This window comes from Scyliorhinus canicula, chromosome 6 (assembly GCF_902713615.1).
Source record: "Scyliorhinus canicula chromosome 6, sScyCan1.1, whole genome shotgun sequence".
Lineage (NCBI taxonomy): Eukaryota > Metazoa > Chordata > Chondrichthyes > Carcharhiniformes > Scyliorhinidae > Scyliorhinus > Scyliorhinus canicula.
In genome coordinates this window covers 41,403,154-41,425,426 of record NC_052151.1, presented here as the reverse complement: position 1 = coordinate 41,425,426, position 22,273 = coordinate 41,403,154, and the positions used below count along the sequence as shown (strand labels likewise).

At 44.4% G+C, this 22,273-nt stretch overlaps 1 protein-coding gene across 8 annotated transcripts in view; it reads left to right on the top strand.

Moving 5' to 3' along the window:
* The window catches only part of sobpa (sine oculis binding protein homolog (Drosophila) a), a 383,474-nt gene that overhangs the window by 336,429 nt on the left and 24,772 nt on the right, over positions 1–22,273 (top strand). For 6 of the 8 annotated variants that reach the window (XM_038799231.1, XM_038799230.1, XM_038799229.1 and 3 more), the window contains one exon: positions 8,548–10,309. In XM_038799231.1, the coding sequence (XP_038655159.1) occupies positions 8,548–10,309 (1,762 nt within the window). Of the gene's footprint in view, positions 1–8,547; positions 10,572–22,273 lie in introns of all 8 variants that reach the window. The other 2 variants (XM_038799228.1, XM_038799225.1) reach the window with 1 other exon arrangement.

Here is a 22,273-nt window from a genome sequence, read left to right as displayed (position 1 = left end):
CCCCAGGGATCGCGAACGTCCGCGGATCGATGCCGCCCGATTGATTGCCTGGCTATCCATGAGGCCGCCCCCATGGTGAAGGATCCCCCCAGCCCCCAACAGGGCGGCCGTTCCCGACGGCCGATATGTAGTTAGAACTACGTCGTCGGGAACTCGGCCACTTTTCCTCGGAGAATCGTGGGGGGGGGGGGGCGGCTCTGTCAATGGCCCTCTATTCGCGTGCGGGAGACTCCAGAATGATTTTCCGTGGACCGGATTTCGGCGTAAACACTCATTCTCCGTCCCCGCGCCAATCGTGATTTCGGCGCGGAGGCTCGGAGAATCCAGCTCTCTGTTCCCGTAGCTGGCCAATGGGGGGCTAGATTCTCCTCCCAGGGCGCCACATTTCTGCCATGACCCGCCAGCATGATTCTCCATTACGCCGGCCAGTCAATGGGGTTTTCCATTGTGGGACAGCCCCACGCCATCGGGAATCCCCCAATCACCAGCAAAACAGAATATCCCACCGGCGGAGAATCCCGCCCGGGGTTTCCGATTGTGGGTCACCCCACTCTGCCTGGAAATAGGCGTGCTGATTTAGATCCACCTGAAATTGAGTGTGAAATAACATGAGCTTTGCCTGAACTGCAATCAGTGAATGAGTGGGTAAGTACTCATTTAGATTTTTTGACAGCTAACCGTGTTAACTGGGATTGCTCTTTTTTTGCAAGCGGCAACTGAGTGCTAAATGATTGGCAAATTAATTGGTTCAAAAGTAGGTTGATTTTGACTGGTTGTTTTAAAGGTGATACCTCTGTTTGGATTAACTACTTGTTTGTGCTGACCTGTGTCAATTTGACTGGATTTAAGTAGGTTTTCTCAGGAACTAATAGAATGAGAAGGGGATGTGATGTGAGCTACATGTTTCCATTGAAGGATAATTGGCTAGAAGTTGCTTAAAGTTATTTGAACTTCCAAATCCTTTTGAGCCTATTTATGGAAATACACTGAAAATTAGTATAATGAAATGAAAATCGTTTATTGTCACGAGTAGGCTTCAATTAAGTTACTGTGAAAAGCCCCTAGTCGCCACATTCCGGCACCTGTCCGGGGAGGCTGGTACGGGAATCGAACCGTGCTGCTGGCCTGCTTGGTCTGCTTTAAAAGCCAGTGATTTAGCCGAGTGAGCTAAACCAGCCCATACAAATGAGAAATTTGTATGTTGACAGCCTAGTGTCTGGAAGGACAAGCTAACTGCATTAACTGGGATTGCTCTTCTTTTGCAAGCGGTTTTAAGGAAAATCACAGATGTAAGAAATGTTTCTAGATCTGGACTTGTTCAGTTGGTGACATAATAATAATCTTTATTAGTGTCACAAGTAGGCTTACATTAACACAGCAATGAAGTTCCTGTGAAAATCTCCTTTGCCACACTCCAGTGCCTGTTGGGGTACACAGAGGAATAATTCAGAATGTCCAATTCACCTAACAAACAAGTCTTTCGGGAATTGTGAGAGGAAACCGGAGCGCCCGGAGGAAACCCACGCAGACACGGAGAGAATGTGCAGACTCCGCACAGACAGTGAAAGGAGGGAAGAATTCTAGAGCCAAATCATCAGCATCAAGAGGTAGATTGTGAGAAAGGAAGATGGGTGATTGGAGAGAGGTTAGAAGGGATAGAGGGTTCAGGTGGAGGAAACTCCCCTAATAGTATAAAGTTGATATGAGCGAGTACAGTGACTTAACTGAAATAAAAGGCACTGGACTGTTGGGGAAAATTACCCACAGGAAGGAAGTGATCGTGCCAAGAAAATGGAAATTATGCAATTAGCAGGATAGATAGCCTATTCTGCAGCTGGATGAAGGAATTCTAAATGGCCTGTTGCCTCTGAAGTTCCAAGGGAAGAATGGCATGGAACAAGTAGGGATGATTCTGAAAAGAGAGTCTAAAGGGCCTGAATTAATGGTTCATATTTGTACTAACAATGGGCAGAAGAAGGGCAAAGAGGGGTTTTAAGAAATTGTTGTTTGTTTTATAATAGGAACTCCAAAGTTGTAAAGTTAGATTATGCCCAATGATTACTGTATGTCACTTAAGGAAAAGCAGATTAAATTCATCATTGTGGAGAAAGAAAGATTTCTAATGCACTGGGATGAGTTCTTGGGCAGGAGAAAGCTTCATATGGTATAGACTTCACTTAAACCAAATCAGGAATGATATTCTCACAGGATAGGAAATTAGAGAGTACTGGACTAGGATTTACAGTAATAAGACTGGAGCTGGGGAAAATTCCGTAGCCTGCAGAGAACGAACGAAGAATAAGTATAATGTTGAGACAATGCAGTCAAAATAGTACAAGAGACATGTGGAGAGATGAGAGTAGATGGAGGATTTGAGGACAAGAAATGATTGAAAGAAAAAAATAGAAGTGTATCAGGCTGCAGTGTTTGTGTGCAAAGTATTAGAAACAAAGTCTATTGAGGCTATTTCTCAATTTAAAAAATCACTGGTGTTAGGGAAAAAGGGGGGAAGGGTGACTTTGTTAATTAAAGGTACAGTTTAAAGGTTTAATTGATGGCAATGCTCAGATAGAGTCTCCCTGTCTTGAATTGAGAAAAGGTAAGGGACCCCAAGCCAAGCTGTTCCAGTACAACTGAAACACTGGCATTTACCCGGCAATGTGGAAAATTGCCCACGTGAGTCCTGTACACAACCCAGTCAATTACTGCCCTATCCGTCTACAAAGTGGTCAAAGGAGTCATCAACAGTGCTACAAAGGGGCACTTAGTCAGCAATAACCTGCCCACAGACGCTCAGTTTGGATTCCACCAGGGTCACTCAGCTCCTGACCTCATTACAACTATGGTTCAAACATGGACAAAAGAGCTGAATGCCAGAGGTGAGGTGAGAGTGACTGCCCTTGTCATCAAGGCAGAGTATGGCATCAATGAGCCCTAGCTAAACTGGAGTCAATGGGAATCGGGGGAATGTTCTCAGCTGGTTGGAGTCATACCTGGTTCAAAGGAAGATGATTGTGGTGGTTGGAAGTCAATCATCTCAGCTCCAGGACATCACTGCAGGGGTTCCTCAGGGTAGTGCCAAGGCCCAATCATCTTCAGCTGCTTCATCAATGACCTGTCATAAGGTCAGAAATGGGGATGTTTGCTGTGATTGCACAATGCTCAACACGATTCACAACTTCTCAGATAATGAAGCTCCCCTCCAAGTCACTCACCAACCTGATTTGGAAATATATCGCCATTCCTTCACTGTCTCTGGTCAAAATCCTGGAACTCCCTCCCTGACAGCACAGTGGTTGTACCTACACCTCAGGGGCTGCAGCGGTTCAAGAATGCAACTCACCACCACCTTCCGGAGGGCAACTAGGGATTGGCAATAAATGCTGGTCTCACCAGCGACGCCCACATCACATAAATGATTTTTTTTAAGTGGAGAGTATTCCAGCACGCTCCTGACTTGTGCCCTGTGGATTGTGGACAGGCTTTGGGGAGTCAGGAGATCAGTTACTCACTGCAGGATTCCCAGCCTCTGACCTGTTCTTGTAGCCACAGAGTGGTCTTGTCAACATTTCAGTATTCACAGAAGTGTTATTATTTTATTTTTATACAGGTGCATGACATCAGCAGTTGGAAAATATGTTATGAAGAAAGTAGTTGGAAAATATGTTCTGAAGAGATCTAGTCAAAATCATGAAAGTGAGAGAATAAATAGTGAAAGGTTACTTTGTAACTCTGGAGTATACAGACTCACATTGATCATTACAAGGGCAAAGGGGTTGTTCAAGTTAATAAAAATTACTGCAATCTTGGATTTGATATTGCTATTGAATAAAAACGGAAAATGCTGAACAAACTCAGCAGGTCTGGCAGCATCTGTGGAGGGAAACACAGTTAACCTTTCAGATCGACGACCCTTCATCACAATTAGTGTTGAATACCTCATTCTTCCTTTGCTGTAGGAGTTATACAGTCCTTAGTTGTGCTGAAACAATATAAGTGATGGGCAATGTGGCCTGCTACATTTCCATGTGTGACCTGGTCCAAGGGAGTGGTGTAAACAAGTGATTGACAAATACATGAGGATACATGGACTTCCGATGGCGCGATGTAAGGGGAAGACGCGCATGAGGTGACTCCCACTGGAGAACTGATCTTTTCTCCCTTCTTCTTGGCACCACTGGATGTTTATTCCTTGGAAACTCATGATGGTTTTCAGGGTAGAGTTCTCTCTTTGTTGAGATGCCCAGGAAAAACAAACCTGAGAAAGTTTTGAGCAGAAATTCGTCAATGGAGTCTGGAGCCTCTCCGGGCTCAGCGGGAGGTAAGATAACAGAGTTGGTTTCTCTCGCTCAGACCACTTCATTAACAGCCGTGGTTCTCACTAGTAGTTTGGTAAAAGAGTTTGAGGAACACCGACAAACCATGTCAGAGGATCTCAAATTATCAATCGAAGAGGCGTTGGCTCTCATTTATGTGACTGTGGAAAAAACTAGTAGACCATCGAAGTCCATAGAGTCACAATTAAGAGCATGGAGATGGCTTTGTCAGACCACAGTGATGGGATTGCCGAGATGGAGTCTGATCTGACTTCAGTGGCTGAAACTAAAAAGTCTTTAAGAGCCAGGCTGAATGATTTGGAGAACAGGTCCAGGAGGCAGAACTACAGATTGTGGAGTTGCCGGAGAGATATGTTCCTCAAAATGGTGGGTGAGGGTGGATTTGCATCCTCGCCTGAACTAGAACTCATTTCGACCAAAGCCTCGTTCTGACGTTCAACTGCGTGTGGTGATTGTAAGATTGTAAGAAAAAGAGAGGGTTCTTCAATGGGCAAGGGAGCACAGGGATTTCAAGTGGGAAGGCCACTCCATTACGCTGTATCAGGACATGGGCGCGGAGATAGCATAAAGGGGGATATGTAGCCACATTATTGCCAGCTGCCCTGAAGTTGTGCTCAGGATCCCAGGAAATGTCTGGGCAGCACTATAGCACAGTGGCTAGCACTGATGTTTCACAGCTCCAGGGTCTCAGATTCGATTCCCGGCTCGGGTCACTGTCTGTGCGGAGTCTGCATGTTAGAACATAGAACATACAATGCAAAAGGAGGCCATTTGACCCATCGAGGCTACACCGACCCACTTAAGCCCTCATTTCCACCCTATCCCCGTAACCCAATAACCTCTACCAATCTTTTTGGTCACTAAGGGCAATCTTTGGACTGTGGGAGGAAACCGGAGCACCCGGTGGAATGGCAGACACGGGGAAAACGTGCAGACTCCACACAGACATTCTCCCCGTGTCTGCGCGGGTTTCTTCCGGGTGCTCCAGTTTCCTCCCACAAGTCCCGAAAGCCGTGCTGTGACAATACGTGAATGTGACAACACAATAACTTCATTGCAGTGCTAATGTAAGCCTACTGGTGACAATGAAGAGTATTTATTTATTTAGAAGTGTGCCAAATCGAACATATGAGCACAATCTCAGGAAGCAACACAGCTCAGGCATCTGTGCTTCTTCTGCATATATGCGCATTAAGGCTGATCCATGGGGACTCAGGGCAGTTTAGTAGAAATGGTTTGGGAAACCTATTGGAATTAATCTGTGATGCTATCCAATCATAAGCCCAGATCAAGTAGGCACTGAGGCCATAATGTACTGCCCATATAAAACACTGCATGTGCGTCGTGTGTTTGAATGGGGACTCCGGTGCCCAAATTAGAAAAGCATTTCATTCTGTAGCAGTGATGGGGGTGAAAATTTTACAGCCCCTCTTGCCGGTGGGATGTTCCGTACTTGCCAAAGTTAGTGAACTTTTGAATTAGTCACTGCATCCCCCCCCCCCCCCCCCCACCCCACCCCACGCCCCCAACCGAGCTGCACAGAGAGTAAAATTCTGCCCTATCCATGAGATGTAAATCCTTTTACTTAACCTCTTAATCTGTAGCAGACGATGGTGAAACACTGGCACAATACTTTTTCTTGACTACGCATTTTCCTTCAGGTGCTTATTCAACTCTCTTTTTTTGGATCTGCGTCCATCACACCCTCGGACAGCGTAACCTCAAATCTCAATCCTAAGCAAAAACAATTAGTCTTTTTTTTAAACTGTTACTTGGTAAAGCTGGCTTGGTAAAGTAAAAAAGTAAAATAAAGTCACCATAGTCCCAGAAGACCATAGGCTATTTTCCCCTTTGAGGGGGAGAGCTGACTGGTGGTGATTTAACCTGAGGACCACCACACCTCAGACGAGGGGCAAGGTTTAGAAGGCGGGGCCGACATGAATAACCTCAACTGGTACGGGAATTGAACCCACGCTGCCAGCCACCCTCTGCATCAGAAACCAGCTGTCCAGCCAGCTGATTGTCCAGCCACCCCGCGGCGTGTTTCTTGGCAGCGGGAGGCGGCCCGGTGTTGGCCGGGAACTTCTGGTTCCGTTGCTGTCAATGGGATTTGCCATTGAATCTACCCCAGCTGCCAGGAAACCCGCCGTGGGGGTTCGCAGTAGGCGGGACCAAAAGATTTGGTTGGCTTGAACAGCTGGAAGATCTTGTCCTATGTCTACAAGGCAGCCGAAGTTGACTGCCTCACTACCATGCACCGTAACCTCCCATCAGTCACATCTCAACTAACAGCAGCAGAGGAGTAAGTCCAGGCTGATTAATGAAATATGAGAACAATTTACACTGAGAAATAATATGTTATGGACCAGGGTTTAGAGAACACCAAAGTGTATCATAGAGTTCACCTGACCCACAACTTTTAATATATTTTGGTTATGGGGAACACAAGGGCCCACTTTACAGGTGTGATGCAACAGAGATTTAAATTATTTTAAAAACAAAACAATATTTATTCTTTGAATCCAGTTAACATTTTATAAACGCACAGCAAACATCTTAGCAACTATCAACTCAAATACTCCCCCAAAGAATACAGTACCCTATAAGTAACCCTTAATCTTTCCTAGCAACATCCTCTTCAACAAAGATAGCAGGTTATCATTTTTAAATTAGCAAGTGATCTGGAGGTATTCTTTACATGCAGAGAGATCAAAATTACACCTTGTGTGGCTGGATGCAGCTCCAACTCTGAAAACGAAACTAAACACACACTGTAGCTGCCAGCTCAAAAATGTAAGTAAAGCAGACAGACAGCCCAGCTCCACCCATACTCTGACATCACTGCAGCTATTTGATAAACACCCATTTCTTAAAGGTACTCTCACATGACAATACATAAATAAAAAAGATGAATTATGTAATCCAAGCTGTCTAATCATCTCCATTTGGTCATACACATTGATTGGTTTGCCCTGAAAGCTAAATTGAGAAGTCATATTATCAGAGGCTGCAATGAAATATTTCTGCAGTGAAATTCAGTGGGCATTTGTGGAGAGGGGCATGTGACACAGCAGAATTTGTAGCCTCTGATTCCATTCATTAAATATCTACTTATTCAATATTATTAATTTAGAGCCACTCAGTAGTTTGCATCTGACTGAGGAGATAAAATGAGGAAATGGAGACTGAGCAGTACATTACTAGAATGTACAAATCAGCAAACCCTAAGGCCAAGTCACTGAATATATCTGAGAAGGAAATAAATAGATTTCTAGACTCTAAAGGTGTCAAGGGGTGAGAGTGGGAATATGCTGTTGAGATAGAGGATCAGCCATGATATTGAATGGCAGAGCAGACTCAAAGAGCCAAATGGCTTCCTCCTGCTCCTACCTTCCATGTTTCTTCTTCTTCCTCTTGAGTTCTCTGTCCAAGACAGGTCCGTACGACAAAGCTGCAATCTCCACCAGGAGGCAGATACCGAATCCACCACAGCCAAAATGGAGGTTGAACCCTGTGTTGTTGGCACCAATCTGATCCACACTGACCATCCAGCTAACTACCCCACCCCACAGGCGTCTGAGTTGCTGTGGCAGCATACACCTTGACATGCATATCGTAGTTTGCAGTTATGGATAGTGATGGTAGAGGCTCCCAATTTCTTTCCATCATGTGGCTGATCAGGAATCTCTACCTGGTCAGCTATTAACACTTAACTCATCGAGCAGTAGCATAGCATTGGGGGGAGCAAGCCAAAGTTCCTTAAATGATGAAGCAAATTTTCATTGCAACTGCACCCTAAAGATGACACATGCACAAGGATACTCTGATTTCATGGCCTCAGTTTACCAGTCATTGCACTGGTACATCAGGAGAACATCAACAATACAGTTAGGAAGTTATAAGCGCCATGTGACACTTTACTACTATAGCAATGTAAGCTGTTGTTGAAAACAAGCTTTTGTTTCCACTAGTAAAATTTGTCTATGGTCAACTATTTTATGTTAACATGATGTGACATCTGATTCAGGTGGATGTAAAATTCGCTCCATTTTCAGTGAAAAATAGATTTGATCTCTTTAAAAGATTAGAATAAACTGTGTAGGTGAAATAAATAACATTATATATCTTCTCGACTTATTTTCAACAAACTTCAATGTTTGTTTTGGAGTGGCTATACTTTCTAATGTGCTTTCAATTGTTCTAACTACAGGTATGTGACTGGTGCAAGCACATCCGGCACACAAAAGAGTACCTAGACTTTGGAGATGGAGAACGACGGCTTCAATTCTGCAGTGCAAAATGCCTCAATCAGTACAAAATGGACATTTTTTACAAAGAGACGCAAGCCAATCTTCCTGCTGGCTTGTGCAATACTGGGCACCTTCCAGTGGAAAATCAGTCTGATAACCCAGGCGTGCAACTACTGACTCCAGAGTCTTGGAACATGCCACTGACAGATGCTCGGAGAAAGGCCCCATCTCCCGTGGCACCTTCCTTACAGACTCAAGTCCCCATCCCTTACGCATCTGCTACTCTGTCCCCATCTGATCCTGCCAGTAGCTCTGCTGCCAAAATTCACACTCCAATCTCCAAGGCAGTGGCTGCAAATGAAAGTCCAAATATTGCACCAATTCAGCTTCAACAGCCAGCCAATATTGTGCCTCCAGTGGGTGTCCCTCCGGGTAATCCATCTATGGTAATGACAAATCGAGGTCCTGTGCCTCTGCCAATATTCATGGAGCAGCAGATGATGCATCAGATTCGTCCACCATTTATCCGAGGACCTCACACTCCAAGCCCCAATAGCCCTCTGTCAAATCACATGATTTCAGGTCTTTGTCCCCCATCAGGTGGTTCCAGAACTATCGGTCCTAATTCTAGCCCCATGCATAGGCCAATGCTCTCGCCACATCTTCATCACCCATCAGCACCCACAGTGCCAGGGAATCATCAAGGGTTACTTCCCTCGGGAGCACCCCTACCTAATGTTTCCTTTCCACCTATTAATATGATGCCAAACGGCCACATGCATCTCCCACATCTTTTAAACTTTGGAGTGCCATCACTTGCTCCGTTGGTCCCTCCTCCAACGCTTCTGGTGCCCTACCCTGTCATTGTTCCTCTGCCTGTACCGATTCCGATCCCCATTCCAATTCCACATGTGTTCGACTCCAAGTCTACCAATGGCATTTGCAGCAGCGCTGAGAGTCTCATTCCAAGCACATCTAACGATGAAGATGATACTAAAAAGCCAAGTACTTCATTGACATCAGATAACGGGCAGCAGAGGCCTTCCAAGTCTATTAAAACCTCACCTAACTGCTCAAGCCATTCTTTGAACCAGCCAGCCATGCTTCTTGACACCAGCAGGAGTGAGGTTGTCGATCTAACTGTCAAGCCTAATGGTCCAATTAAAAATGATTTTTCTTACTCTGACATGGTAGGCTTTCCACAAGATGAAGTCATAGACTTGACTATGAGCCATAGAAGCAGACTTAATCACATCGGTCATAGGCCTTTACATCCTTCTGTGAAACTTGAGAATGAAGGTAGACGTGTTGTAGATTTGACTGTTTCTAGTCTGGATAAACGGAACTGTATTGACTGGAGGGATTTTCCTCATTTGAACCCTATTGAAACAAAGGTGTTACCTTGTAGTGATTCCTCCCACTGCAGCACTACCCAGCTAAATTCAGGAAGCTCAGGAGGTGACTCTGATTTAACACCTTGTAATCTGGTTATGAATGGCACAAAAAACCTGGATGGTTCACACTCAGACGAAAGACAAGACCAGCCGCCGCAGCAGCAGCAGCAGCAGCAGCAGCAACAACAGTCGCAGCAGCAGCCAGAGCAACAGCAGCAGGAGCAGCAACAGCAGCAGGAGCAGCAACAGGAGGAGATCGCAGTAAACGAGCTGGAGTCAGTCAAAGAAAACAACTGCACACCAAACTGTCAACTGGAGTTAGAGGCAGGTAAGAAGGCCTCAATTGAATCACCCCTGGGTGGGGTGGACAGGCAGGATATAAATCATAATCCTGCAGATGAGGACCATGCATATGCCTTGAGAGTAGTACCCAAGACGGGCTGCTTGATTCAGCCTGTGCCAAAAGCGACGGAAAAGACTGCCATAGCACCCTGCATAATCTCAACGCCAGTACTCAACACAGGGCCCGAGGACAGTGAGCCGCCACTGAAACGCCGATGTCTTCGGATTCGAAACCAGAACAAGTAAAGGTTTGTTTTGAAATGCGTTTACAAAAACCTGAAGGCAACACATTTAGAGTACAAAAGGAGACACCCAGAGTCATATTTCACTATTATGACAATGAGCATTTCAAAAATCATTAATCGTAATATAAAAAAAAAATGTCTTAGGCTAATTAACACAGCGCTTTTCCTACAATAAGGCTTTATCCATTCAAAGTGGTGCTGGTGTCTGGTGTTAATCGGGTAGGTTGCTGGTGCTAATATCAAGGATTCCAAAATGTATGACTTAAGCAATGGCAAAGCTCTTTGATGCTACACTCTCATGGATATGCTGATTAACCATAACTTTGGTGTGGAATTTTCACCTTTCATTTTTCAGCTCTGAATTGGGAAAACAGAACTATTATTCATCAGGTTAAAAATGTGATAATTCAGTTTGTAGTGAAAAGTAACAAGGAATAATCAAGTATATGTTTAGATGTTTTCCATGATATCATTTTGACAGGGTAAAAATTGAACTCTACATTCAGCCACGTTTGTTAGGCAGCTTTAATACTTCTAGTAATGAGTGATTGGGGGAGAAGAAGGAAATTGAGTTCTTGTTGTTCTTATGAGGAAGACAACAAATACCAGCAGCTCTTTGTATTAGTTTAAAACATTGAGAATGACAATGTTTTAGGAAAAGTGTTACTGAATGTTTGTTAATTACTAGATTCAACTGGGGAAATTATGATATTTTGAGAGAGCTTTGATTACATTTGCTGCTAATCATAAGCATCCAGATTCCTGAAGACTCGTTTCCTTATTTAAGCTGCTGCACACATTTGGTGCCTGCCTAATCTCGAGCTAAAGCTAAACAAAAAGCAAATGAGAACTCTTTGATCATCGGCAGATTGCCACCAATTATAAGGATGCCATAAATTGCCAGTGTTATTGGAGTAGTTACATTTTCTTTTGTGTGTATATTCAATTTAAATAATTTGCCTTCCAATGAGGAAAAGTAAAAGATACTTTTAGTAGCAAAGCATGTGATGGGTGTCACTAGAAAGGCCTCATTTTTAGATTGTAGTCAATGTCCCAAATGTTGTGGTCAGTGACAAAGTGATGATGCACGCTACTGATTTCAAAGAAGGCTGCCCACATAGATCTAGTGGTGGATTTTCTTGGCTTTAATATATTCCAGCACTAGCCTAAGGGGATTTATTGTATGCAGCCAATCGCATTAAAGAATTCTCATAGACAGCAAATCAGGAAGAAAAATGCACTGATTATCCTTTACTCTTTAATTATTTTACAGTGAATGCAATATATATAGGAATAATAATAATCTTTAGTGTCACAAGTAAGCTTACATTAACACTGCAATGAAGTTACTGTGAAAGGCCCCTAGTCGCCACATTCCGGTACACAGAGGGAGAATTCAAAATGTCCAAATTACTTAACAGCATGTCTTTTGGGACTTGTGGGAGGAAACCGAAGTACCCGGAGGAAACCCACGCAGACACGGGGAGAACATGCAGACTCCACACAGACAGTGACCCAAACCGCGAATCGAACATGGGACCCTGGTGCTGTGAAGCAACAGTGCTAACCAATGTGCTGCTGTGCCGCCCCAGGGACAGATAAATAGGGATTAAGTTAGGAGCTGAAATATTGTGAACCAAATTTGTTTAGAATCCGTAAAATGTTGTATCATAATGGAGGAATTTTACATTCTATAATAAAATTAGTTTTACAGGGCCAAAAATGCTGTCACCAATAATTATGGCTTAAAATGCTGCTAAAAATCCAGTTACATCACATTCAGCAAGGCATTTTTTTTCAAAGTTTGTTGCAGTGAGGCTAATGGTGTAAAACGTGCAAGTTCCTATCAGATCTGTCTGTTCCTAAGTTAGAATGAAAATGTAATCCCATCTCCTGTTCAATTTGCAGAGTTTTATGGATTGTGACGGGACCTTGGCGAGAGACAATTAGTGGGGCCAGGAAAGAAACTGTGGAAAATCACAGTAATAATTTTCACATTGTGATGACAGGAACCGCACAGGCTGACAGTTCCAGCCCCATAACTGAATAAAGTGTGCAGCCGGGAAGTGTGGAACAAAATAAATGTATCGTTAGTTGACCTGTTCTTGTGGTACAAATTAGATGGGCTTTGAATGTATGCCTTCTGAATTCATTCAAATTCAAATCATTCTCAGTGTTTTAAGCATCAACCTAATGGCAATACAGGTACACTATTTGAATAAATTACAAAACCATTATGCAGAAGATCTATGCATGTGAAGCATTGCAATGTTGTATGCATTGCACTGTTAAATGTAGTGAATCTTCTACAGAGTGGGCTGCAATTTAGGCTCAGACACTGATAACAACTACTGCTGAAATTTAAAGTTTTTATACATAACTAATTTAAATTATCCAATGTCTTTAATTACGTGGCATGAATAACAAAGTAACTCAAAAATATATTGCTAAAATATATTTCTGTATAATCAGAAAATTTTACTTCGGATAATTTGAATTAAACAAATTTGAATGAAGACGCGTAAACTCCAAACTATAGAAGTGTTTCCATCAATTACAATTTTAATAACAATGATATTCTGTTCAAGAAATGCATTTGCAGCCTGAAAGTGAATTGTAATGTAACTTACATTGAAAAATTAATGTGTGGAATAAGTAATCAAGTTAAAAACGTGTAAGCGGTTAGCGGGGACTGGATGGACAAGATATTAAAAGAAGGGTAATGTTGAATTAAAATTATAAGCGAGTACAGAATTCCTACATTACTGGCACCAAAGTACATATAAATTTAATGATTTAATAATTTCACTGAGGACCAGAATCATGTAAGGAATAGGGTGACACTGGTACCTTTCAATTCTGCATCTTAGGGAGTTGATTTTAGTTGAACTTCTGAGTTGCTTTGATTTTTCTGGCTGTGATGTTGATAATCAGTTCTGAAAACTCAATGACTCTATGAAACTGTGATGTGGAGATGCCGGCGTTGGACTGGGGTGAACACAGTAAGAAGTCTTACCACCAGGTTAAAGTCCAACAGGTTTGTTTCGATTCACTAGGCCTTCAGGAGAACAGCGACCACGACACCAGACAACCCTGCCATGGCAACCTCTGCAAGACATACCAGACCATCGACATGGGTACCACCATTACACGGGAGAACACCACCCACCAGGTACGTGGTACATACTCGTGCGACTCAGCCAATGTAGTCTACCTCATACGCTGCAGGAAAGGATGTCCCGAGGCGTAGTACATTGGCGAGACCATGCAGACGCTGGATGAACGGACATCGCGCGACAATCGTCAGGGAGGAATGTGCCCTTCCAGTCGGGGTACACTTCAGCAGTCAAGGGCACTCAGTCTCTGATATTCGGGTAAGCGTTGACCAAGGTGACCTTCAGGATGTGCAACAACGCAGAATCGCCCAGCAGAAACTGATAGCCAAGATCCGCACACATGAGTACGGCCTCAACCGGGACCTTGGAGTCATGCCTCATTACACATTCACCTGTGTGGCCTGGGCTTGTGAAATCCTATCAAATGTCCTGGCTTGAGACAATTTGGTCCTCTTTAACCTGTGATTATCCCCCTCTCCAGTCGCTCCATCTGGACCTGTAAAGACTTAATTACCTGCAAAGACTCGCATTCAAAGTATCGTCTTGCATCATTGGCTTTGTCTATATATATATGGTTGTGGAACCCACCTCTTCACTCACCTGATGAAGGAGCTGCGCTCCGAAAGCTAGTGAATCGAAACAAACCTGTTAGACTTTAACCTGGTGTTGTAAGACTTATAGAATCATAGCATTTACAGTGCAGAAGGAGGCCATTCGGCCCACTGAGTCTGCACCGGCCCTTGGATAGAGTACCCTGCTTAAGCCCACGCATTCACCCTACCTTGTGAATGTTGGGAATGCTAGCCACTGCCATGGCTAATCCTTTTTTTCTGTAGCATATTTACACTTCACAATAAGAATGCAGGAAGGAGATTTGGCACACCATACAAACCACTTTAAGGGGGAAAAAATTACAGGGCTATGATAAAAGAGCAGGAGAGTGGGATTAATTAGATAACTCTCCAAAGAGCCAACATGAGGATGATGGGTAGCATGCCCTCCTTCTGTGTTGTACCATGCTGTGGTCCGAATAGACTGAGGCAAGAATTGAATGGAAGTGTGTTACCTACGCTTTATCCATCATCAGTTCTCGGACCTAAGCACATGCAGTGTAAAAGCATTAGAATCAAGAGATTGCATAGAGAATTTTATTTTGCAGAATCTATACAATAAGACAGTTTTTCCTCCTCCCTCATTCCACAATCCATCATCTGATTCCACTGCTTACTATTACAGTAAGTTGCATTAAGCAGGCAGGCTTGTGTCTCCTGTGGTTTCACTGTATGTGTAACATTATCCGCAATTGCTATCTTGCACTTTCCACTTGCTAAATGTGATTTTTGAGACTACTGTTAAACCAGTATTTCACTGTTTTAGTGAGTGGCTTTATTGCTGAGTGAAGTGAGATTGACCCATCTACTTATATTACACAGTGACATACTGAAGGATGGTGTATAGTGTACTGGATTTGCAGTGCAGAAACAGGACATTTGGCCAAACTAATCTATGCTGGTGTATATGCTCTCTATGAGCCTCCTCCCGCCCTACACCTCCACCTATCACTCTTTTATACTATTCCTTACATGATTATGTAATTACCAAGCCTTCCCTTTACTGTCACTGTCTGTGCGGAGTCTGCACGTTCTCCCCGTGTGTGCGTGGGTTTCCCTCCGGGTGCTCCGGTTTCTTCCCACAGTCCAAAGACGTGCAGGTTAGGTGGATTGGCCATGCTAAATTGCCCTTCGTGTCCAAAATTGCCCTTAGTGTTGGGTGGGGTTACTGGGTTATGGGGATAGGGTGGAGGTGTGGGCTTGGGTAGGGTGCTCTGTAAATTCTATGATTAATGCGTCTGCGCTATTTTCAATCTTTCCTCATAGGTATAACCTCACAGTTGTACTATCTTTGCAAATCAGCTTGCACCCTCTCCAATGCCTCTGTCGTTTTTGTAATTGGAGGGCTGAATTCTGGACAGTAATATCCAGTGTGATGGATTCCCAATACATTTAAATGGCAAAACTGGTTATGCAGCACTGATTATTACTGAACACGAACTGTGCATGCCACAATTTGTAGCCGATCAGTTCTGGCAAGCTTTACATTTCCTGCTGTATGGAACAATAAAGCAAAGGATCTTGGAGAAAATGCATCACCAACAGTGTCTCAAAACTCAACAGAAGCAATATAACATAGCCACACACCCACCCACCTCCCCAGCACACATGTCCATAAAAGTTACAACTTGAGCAAGTTATTTGATGCAGCCAATTTCACTGTTCACATATCGCTTGAGCAAATAATCAGAATCACATTTATCCACGCTGTCCTCATGTTCTCATTTAATTTCACTCTTTTTCCTTTATCCATCTGTCTAATCTAATCTTGAATGTTTACATAATTTCTGTCTCTAACTTTGGGAGTTAATTCCACAGCCTCTCAATTCTCCACATGAACAAGTTACCCTTACCCTCTGTTTTAAATAGGAAACAATCTGCTTTTGGACACCCTGCCTCATCCTTTCACCAAGATGTTGATGCATTTGACTTCATCTTCTGTACCAGTCTGCCATGAGGGACCTTGTCAAAGGCCTTACTGAAGTCCATGTAGACAACATCCACTGCCCTACCCTCATCAATCATCTTCGTCATTTCCTTGAAAAACTCAATCAAGTTAGTGAAACACAACCTCCCCTTCACAAAACCGTGCTGCCTCTCACTAATACATCCACTTGCTTCCAAATGGGAGCAAACCCTGTCTTGAAGAATCCTCTCCAATAATTTCCCAACCACTAACGTAAGGGGCGGAATTCTCCGACCCCCCACAGGGTCGGGGAATCGCATGGGGCTGGTGTAAATTCCGCCCCCGCCGTGCTGGAATTCTCCGCCACCCGGGAATCGGTGGGGGCAGGAATCGGGCCGCGCCAGTCAGCGGGCCCCCCGCGCCGATCAGCGGGCCCCCCGCGGCGATTCTCCGGCCCGCGATGGGCTGAAGTCCCGCCGCTGTCAGGCCTCTCCCGCTGACGTGGTTTAAACCACCTCTGTGCCGGCGGGACAGGCGGCGCGAGCGGGCCCCGTGGTCCTGGGGGGGGGGGGGGGGGGGCGCAGGGCGATCGGATCCCGGGGGGTGCCCCACGGTGGCCTGGCCCACGATCGGGGTTCACCGATCCACGGGCAGGCCTGTGCCGTGGGGGCACTCTTTTTCTTCTGCCACCGCCACGGCCTCCACCATGACGGAGGCGGAAGAGACCCCCCCTACCGCGCATGCGTCGGTGGTGATGTCAGCGGCCGCTGATGCTCCGGCGCATGCGCGGACTCACGCCGACCGGCAAAGGCCTTTCGGCCAGCCCCGATGCCGGGCGGCGTGGCGCTAAAGGCCGTTGGCGCCAGTCGGCGGAGCGGGAGCCACTCCGGCGCGGGCCTAGCCCCTAAAGGTGCGGAGAATTCCGCGCCTTTGGGGAGGCCTGACGCCGGATTGGTTGGCGCCAATCCGCTACTTCCGGGACCCCTTGCCCTACCGGGTAGGGGAGAATTTCGCCCAAGGTGCACCGGCCTGTAATTTCCAAAATTATCCCTGCTACCTTTCTTAAACAAAGGAACAACATTCCACTATTCTCCAGTCCTCTGGGACCTCACCTGAAGGCAGTGAGAATACAAAGATTTCTGTCAAGGCCCCAGCAATTTCCTCCTTTGCCTCCCTTCGTATTCTGGGGTAGATCCCATCAGGCCCTGGGGACTTATTCACCTTAATGTTTTTCAAGACGCCAAACAGATTTTTGATCTCGTTGTGACCCAGACTATCTACACACCCTTCCCCAGACTCATCATCCACCAAGTCTCTTTATTTAAAGACCGTTCTTAAATATTTATTTCTTAAACATCTTAAATATAAGGTGTTGATGCATTTGTTGAAGGCTGGAAAATGTATGGTTATATTAAGGAGTTTTAAAGATCTTCAAGGAAAAGTGATGCAATGTTCTCCAGCTCAACCTTTCTCATTGAAAAATATTCCACACTCCAACATACCCACCTCTGTGTGACAATTTCTCCTAACTTCTCCCTCACGTTTAAAAATGTTAAATCAGTAACCGCCTGTTACGGACTCCCAACCTGGAGGAAAGTATTTCTCTATTTACTCTCATTAAGAACAAAGAAAAGTACAGCACAGGGACGGGCGCTTTGGGCCCTCCAAGCCTGCACCGACCATGCTGCCTGTCGAACCTAAAACCTTCTACACTTCCGGGTCCGTATCCCTCTATTTCCATCCTATTCATGTATTGTAAAGATGCCCGTTAAATGTCACGCTTCCTGCTTCCACCACCTCCGCCGGCCAGCGAGTTCCAGGCACCCACCACCCTCTGTGTAAAAAGCTTCCCTCGCACATCTCCTCTAAACTTTGCCCCGCGCACGTTAAACCTATGCCCCCTAGTGACTGACCCTTCTACCCTGGGGAAAAGCTTCTGATTATCCATCCACTCTGAGAAAAAAGCTTTTGACTGTCCATTCTGTCCATGCCAATCATAATTTTGTAGACCTCTATCAGGTCGCCCCTCAACCTCCGTCATTCCATTGAGAGCAAACCGAATTTATCCAATCTCTCCTCATAGCTAATGCCGTCCATACCAGGCAACATCCTGGCAACCCTCTTCTGTAACCCTCTCCAAAGCTTCCACATCTTTCTGGTATGGTGACGACCAAAATTGAACACTATACTCCAGTGTAGGTCCTCTGGGACCGTCACCTAAAGACAGTGAGAATACAAACATTTCTGTCAAGGCCCCAGCAATTTCCTCCCTTGCCTCCCTTCGTATTCTGGGTAGATCCCATCAGGCCCTGGGGACTTATCCACCTTAATGTTTTTCAAGACACTAAACAAGTGTTTGATTTCGACCCAGACTATCTACACACCCTTCCCCAGACTCATCATCCACTAAGTCTCATTATTTAAAGACCTTTCTTAAATATTCTTAGTCTCAGCTGTTTAGTGAATGTAGTCAGTGCCCAAGCCTCCCCTCCCAACAATAGTTTTCTACTCCTGCTGTCACCTTCGGGAAATTGTGCTGCACACATTTTGTGGGTTTAATGTTCATTATATGTTGGGGCACCCAAAACGACACACTCAGTTCGGCCTAACTAGTGTTTCGTACAAACCTCTTCTTACCACTTTATCATTATGCTCTATGTCTCCATTTATAAAAATAAAACAAATGTTGCTCACCTTATTCCAGTTCTATTTATTTGCACTTGCACCTCAGGAAATTTAGAGGTTTAAACATATAATTTATACCTCTAAACTTCTTTGTTCTCCAACACTTTTTTTTGTTACTTTTTATGAGTTACAAAGCTAGGGCTCAGAATGTGGTCAGGGGCGAACCCCTAATCCAGCTCCTTGCCTGCTCCAAAAACCAATTCAAATTCAAATTGAATCCAATTCATGGGCCCCACAAGAGAGATACCAGATCTGAGCCAAAAGGCCGAGAAGCGATCTTCCACACTTTTAACATTCTTCCGTTGCTTGTTTCCCACAATGCATTATTTTGGCCATATTGAATTGCATGGCCACCTGCTAACCATCCTTCAGCGATTATTTTACAAGCCGTCTTCAGTGATAGACAATTCCCTATTTTGTGCTATCTGCGATTTTGATTGTGCTCCCGGTGCCTAAATCATAAAGATCTACTCCTTCCATCTCTGTATGACAGCACTGATCTAAAATTAAAACATGTAAGATTGTTTTGAAATGCCATTGATTTTTGCAATTCATTTTCAAAACTGCTCATATATGGATAACAAGTATTGTACTTCAGTGCAGCACAAAACTGACGAGTTATTGTTTGATGTAGAGTTACAAGCGAGCTTGTCCCCACTGAATTCATTAGCATATAATTACTCTCCCGGGTAGTGGCAGATAGTTATAATTGTAATTGCGCTGATCTCTTACACGTTTTCTTGTGATGCTTGTTAGTATTTATGATATGCATTATTTAAAATTCAGATTTCAGAAGTAATTTAGCAAAAGCAGCAACCTGGGTATGCCGATCACAATAGGTGAATGTGCTTTTGCAGAAAGAATTTGTATTTAATAGTGCCTTTCATGATCTCAGGATTACCCTTGGCACCTCGTAGCCAGTTTAGTACTTTTTGAACTCTTGTAATGTCGGGCAATGTAGTTGCCAATTTGTGTGCGGGAAGATCTCGCAAACATTTGAGAGGGCGCATCAAATGGTTCCAGGGTTGAGAAACTTCATTCGAAGATAGATTGGAGAAGTTCGGACTGTTTTCTCGGAGAAAAGTTGAGAGGTGATTTGGTGGAGTGATAAGAGAGAAACTGCGCACGTGAAAGATCGAGAGTGCACAGATTTAAAATAATGAGTAAAAGAATCAAAAGTGGCAGGTGAAGAATCTTTATTATCATAAAATGTACAGTGCAGATGGAGGCCATTTGGCCCATCGAGTCTGCACCGGCTCTTGGAAAGAACACCCTACCCAAGGTCAACACCTCCACCCTATCCCCATAACCAGTAACCCCACCCAACTCTAAGGACAATTTATCATGGTCATCCACCTAACCTGCACATCTTGGACAGTGGGAGGAAACCGGAGCACCCAGAGAAAACCCACGCACACACGGGGAGGATGTGCAGACTCCGCACAGACATGACCCAAGCCGGAATCGAACCTGGACCCTGGAGCTGTGAAGCAATTTTGCTATCCACAATGCTATCGTGCTGCCCATGCAGCAAGTGTTTAGGGTTTGGAATGCTTTGCTTGAGAAGATGATAGAGGCAGGTTCAATTGAAGCACTCAGAAGAGATTAGACTGGTATCTGAAATGGAAGAAGAGAAAGGAGAAAAGGCAGGGAAGTGACTAGGTAAATTGCTCATTCGGAGAGCTGATGCAGATACGATGGCCAAAATGGCGTCCTGCGCCGTAACCATTCATTGATTCTGTGATCAACAGATAAAAGCAATGTAGGTTATCTATTTTCGGTGAGGGAAATCTAGTTGGCAGGTCACTGGGATAGGCCCCTTGCTCTTCTTCGAAGAGTACTATCTTGTATGGGGACCTTAAAGGACAGACCTTGGTTTAACATCTGACACATTGCACCTCTGACAGTGCAGCACTCCCTTTACTGAGGTGAGGTGTCATCTTAAATGAATGTGACCAGGCCTCTGGAGTGAGGCTCAAATCCACACCTTCTAACTCTTAAGAGTTCCACCTCAGAGTACCACCTCTGATGCAAAGCTGACACTTGCTGCTTCGATACAGGATTAACATTTACCAAATGTGAGGGCTCTCGGTTAAATACTGCCAGCAGTTCAGGGTTTTGGTGCTTACTCTAACCAATAGCTGCAGTTACGAGGTTCCACTAAGCCTCAATCACAACATTGTTTTGTGTGAACCGTGACCCTGAACCTCTTATGACTTCAAATGGATTATGTTAGATGCAGTCTCAACAATACATCTTGTTGCACTATACGCATTTTAAAACACAGCAGTTAAATTGAAATGAAAAAATGAAAATCGCTTATCGTCACGAGTAGGCGTCAATGAGTTACTGTGAAAAGCCCCTAGTCGCCACATTCCGGCGCCTGTTCGGGGAGGCTGTTACGGGAATCGAACCGGGCTGCTGGCCTGCTGGGTCTGCTTTCAAAGCCAGCGATTTTGCCCATGTGCTAAACAGCATGCGTGTATATTTACAATACATCTTTTCTTTCCAGGAGGCAAATTACAATTTTGCAGTAATTATACAAAAAAAGTCACAATTATAATTATCCCATGTGCCTACGACATAGTCTCTCTTTCCCATCCCTCTGACCTCACTGAGATTTACGCTTAGTTCACCGAAGTTGTTTCAAGTTCAAGTTACAAAGGTTCAGAATTTATATTTCTCTAGATTCCTATTTAAAATGGCAGCTGTTTAGATGATTTGGGTTTGAGTTCCAGGTATTGCTCATTTGGGATCTCAGCAGAAAATTGCCTCCTATAAACCACACAACATTCAAAGCACAAGGCAGTCGACCACTCCTGATAACCAATGGCAAGGTACCTACATAACAGGAAGCTAGCCAATCTGGATATGATATTCATAGTTTATCACTTTAATATGGCGCAGCTGAGCTTCTTGTAACATACAGTCCAGATTTACCAATGAGGCACCTTGTCAAAGGCTTTACTGAAGTCCATATAAACAACATCCCCGCCCTCCCCATATCAATCATCTTTGTCACCTCCTTAAAAAAATTCGATCAAGTTCGTGAGGCATGCCTTCCCCTTCACAAATAAATACTCTCTATCGCTTATGAGCCATTTATTTCCAAATGGGTAGAAATCCTGTCCCTGAGAATTCTCTCCAATATTTATCTACGACCGCCATGAATGCTCACCTACCTATAGTTTCCAGGATTATCCCTGCTACGTTTCTTAAAACAGGAAGGGGAGGGCTGAAAGGGGTGGGCTTCAGCAACCCCATAGTAGGATGGGCTCATGTGAGGTGGATTTCTATGTCTGCGGGGTGTGGGGATCCTCAAGCTCCCTTAGAAATCAGGACAAACCCTTTCAAAATGGTTCCCCGATCTCTGAGGAGCCGGTCCTC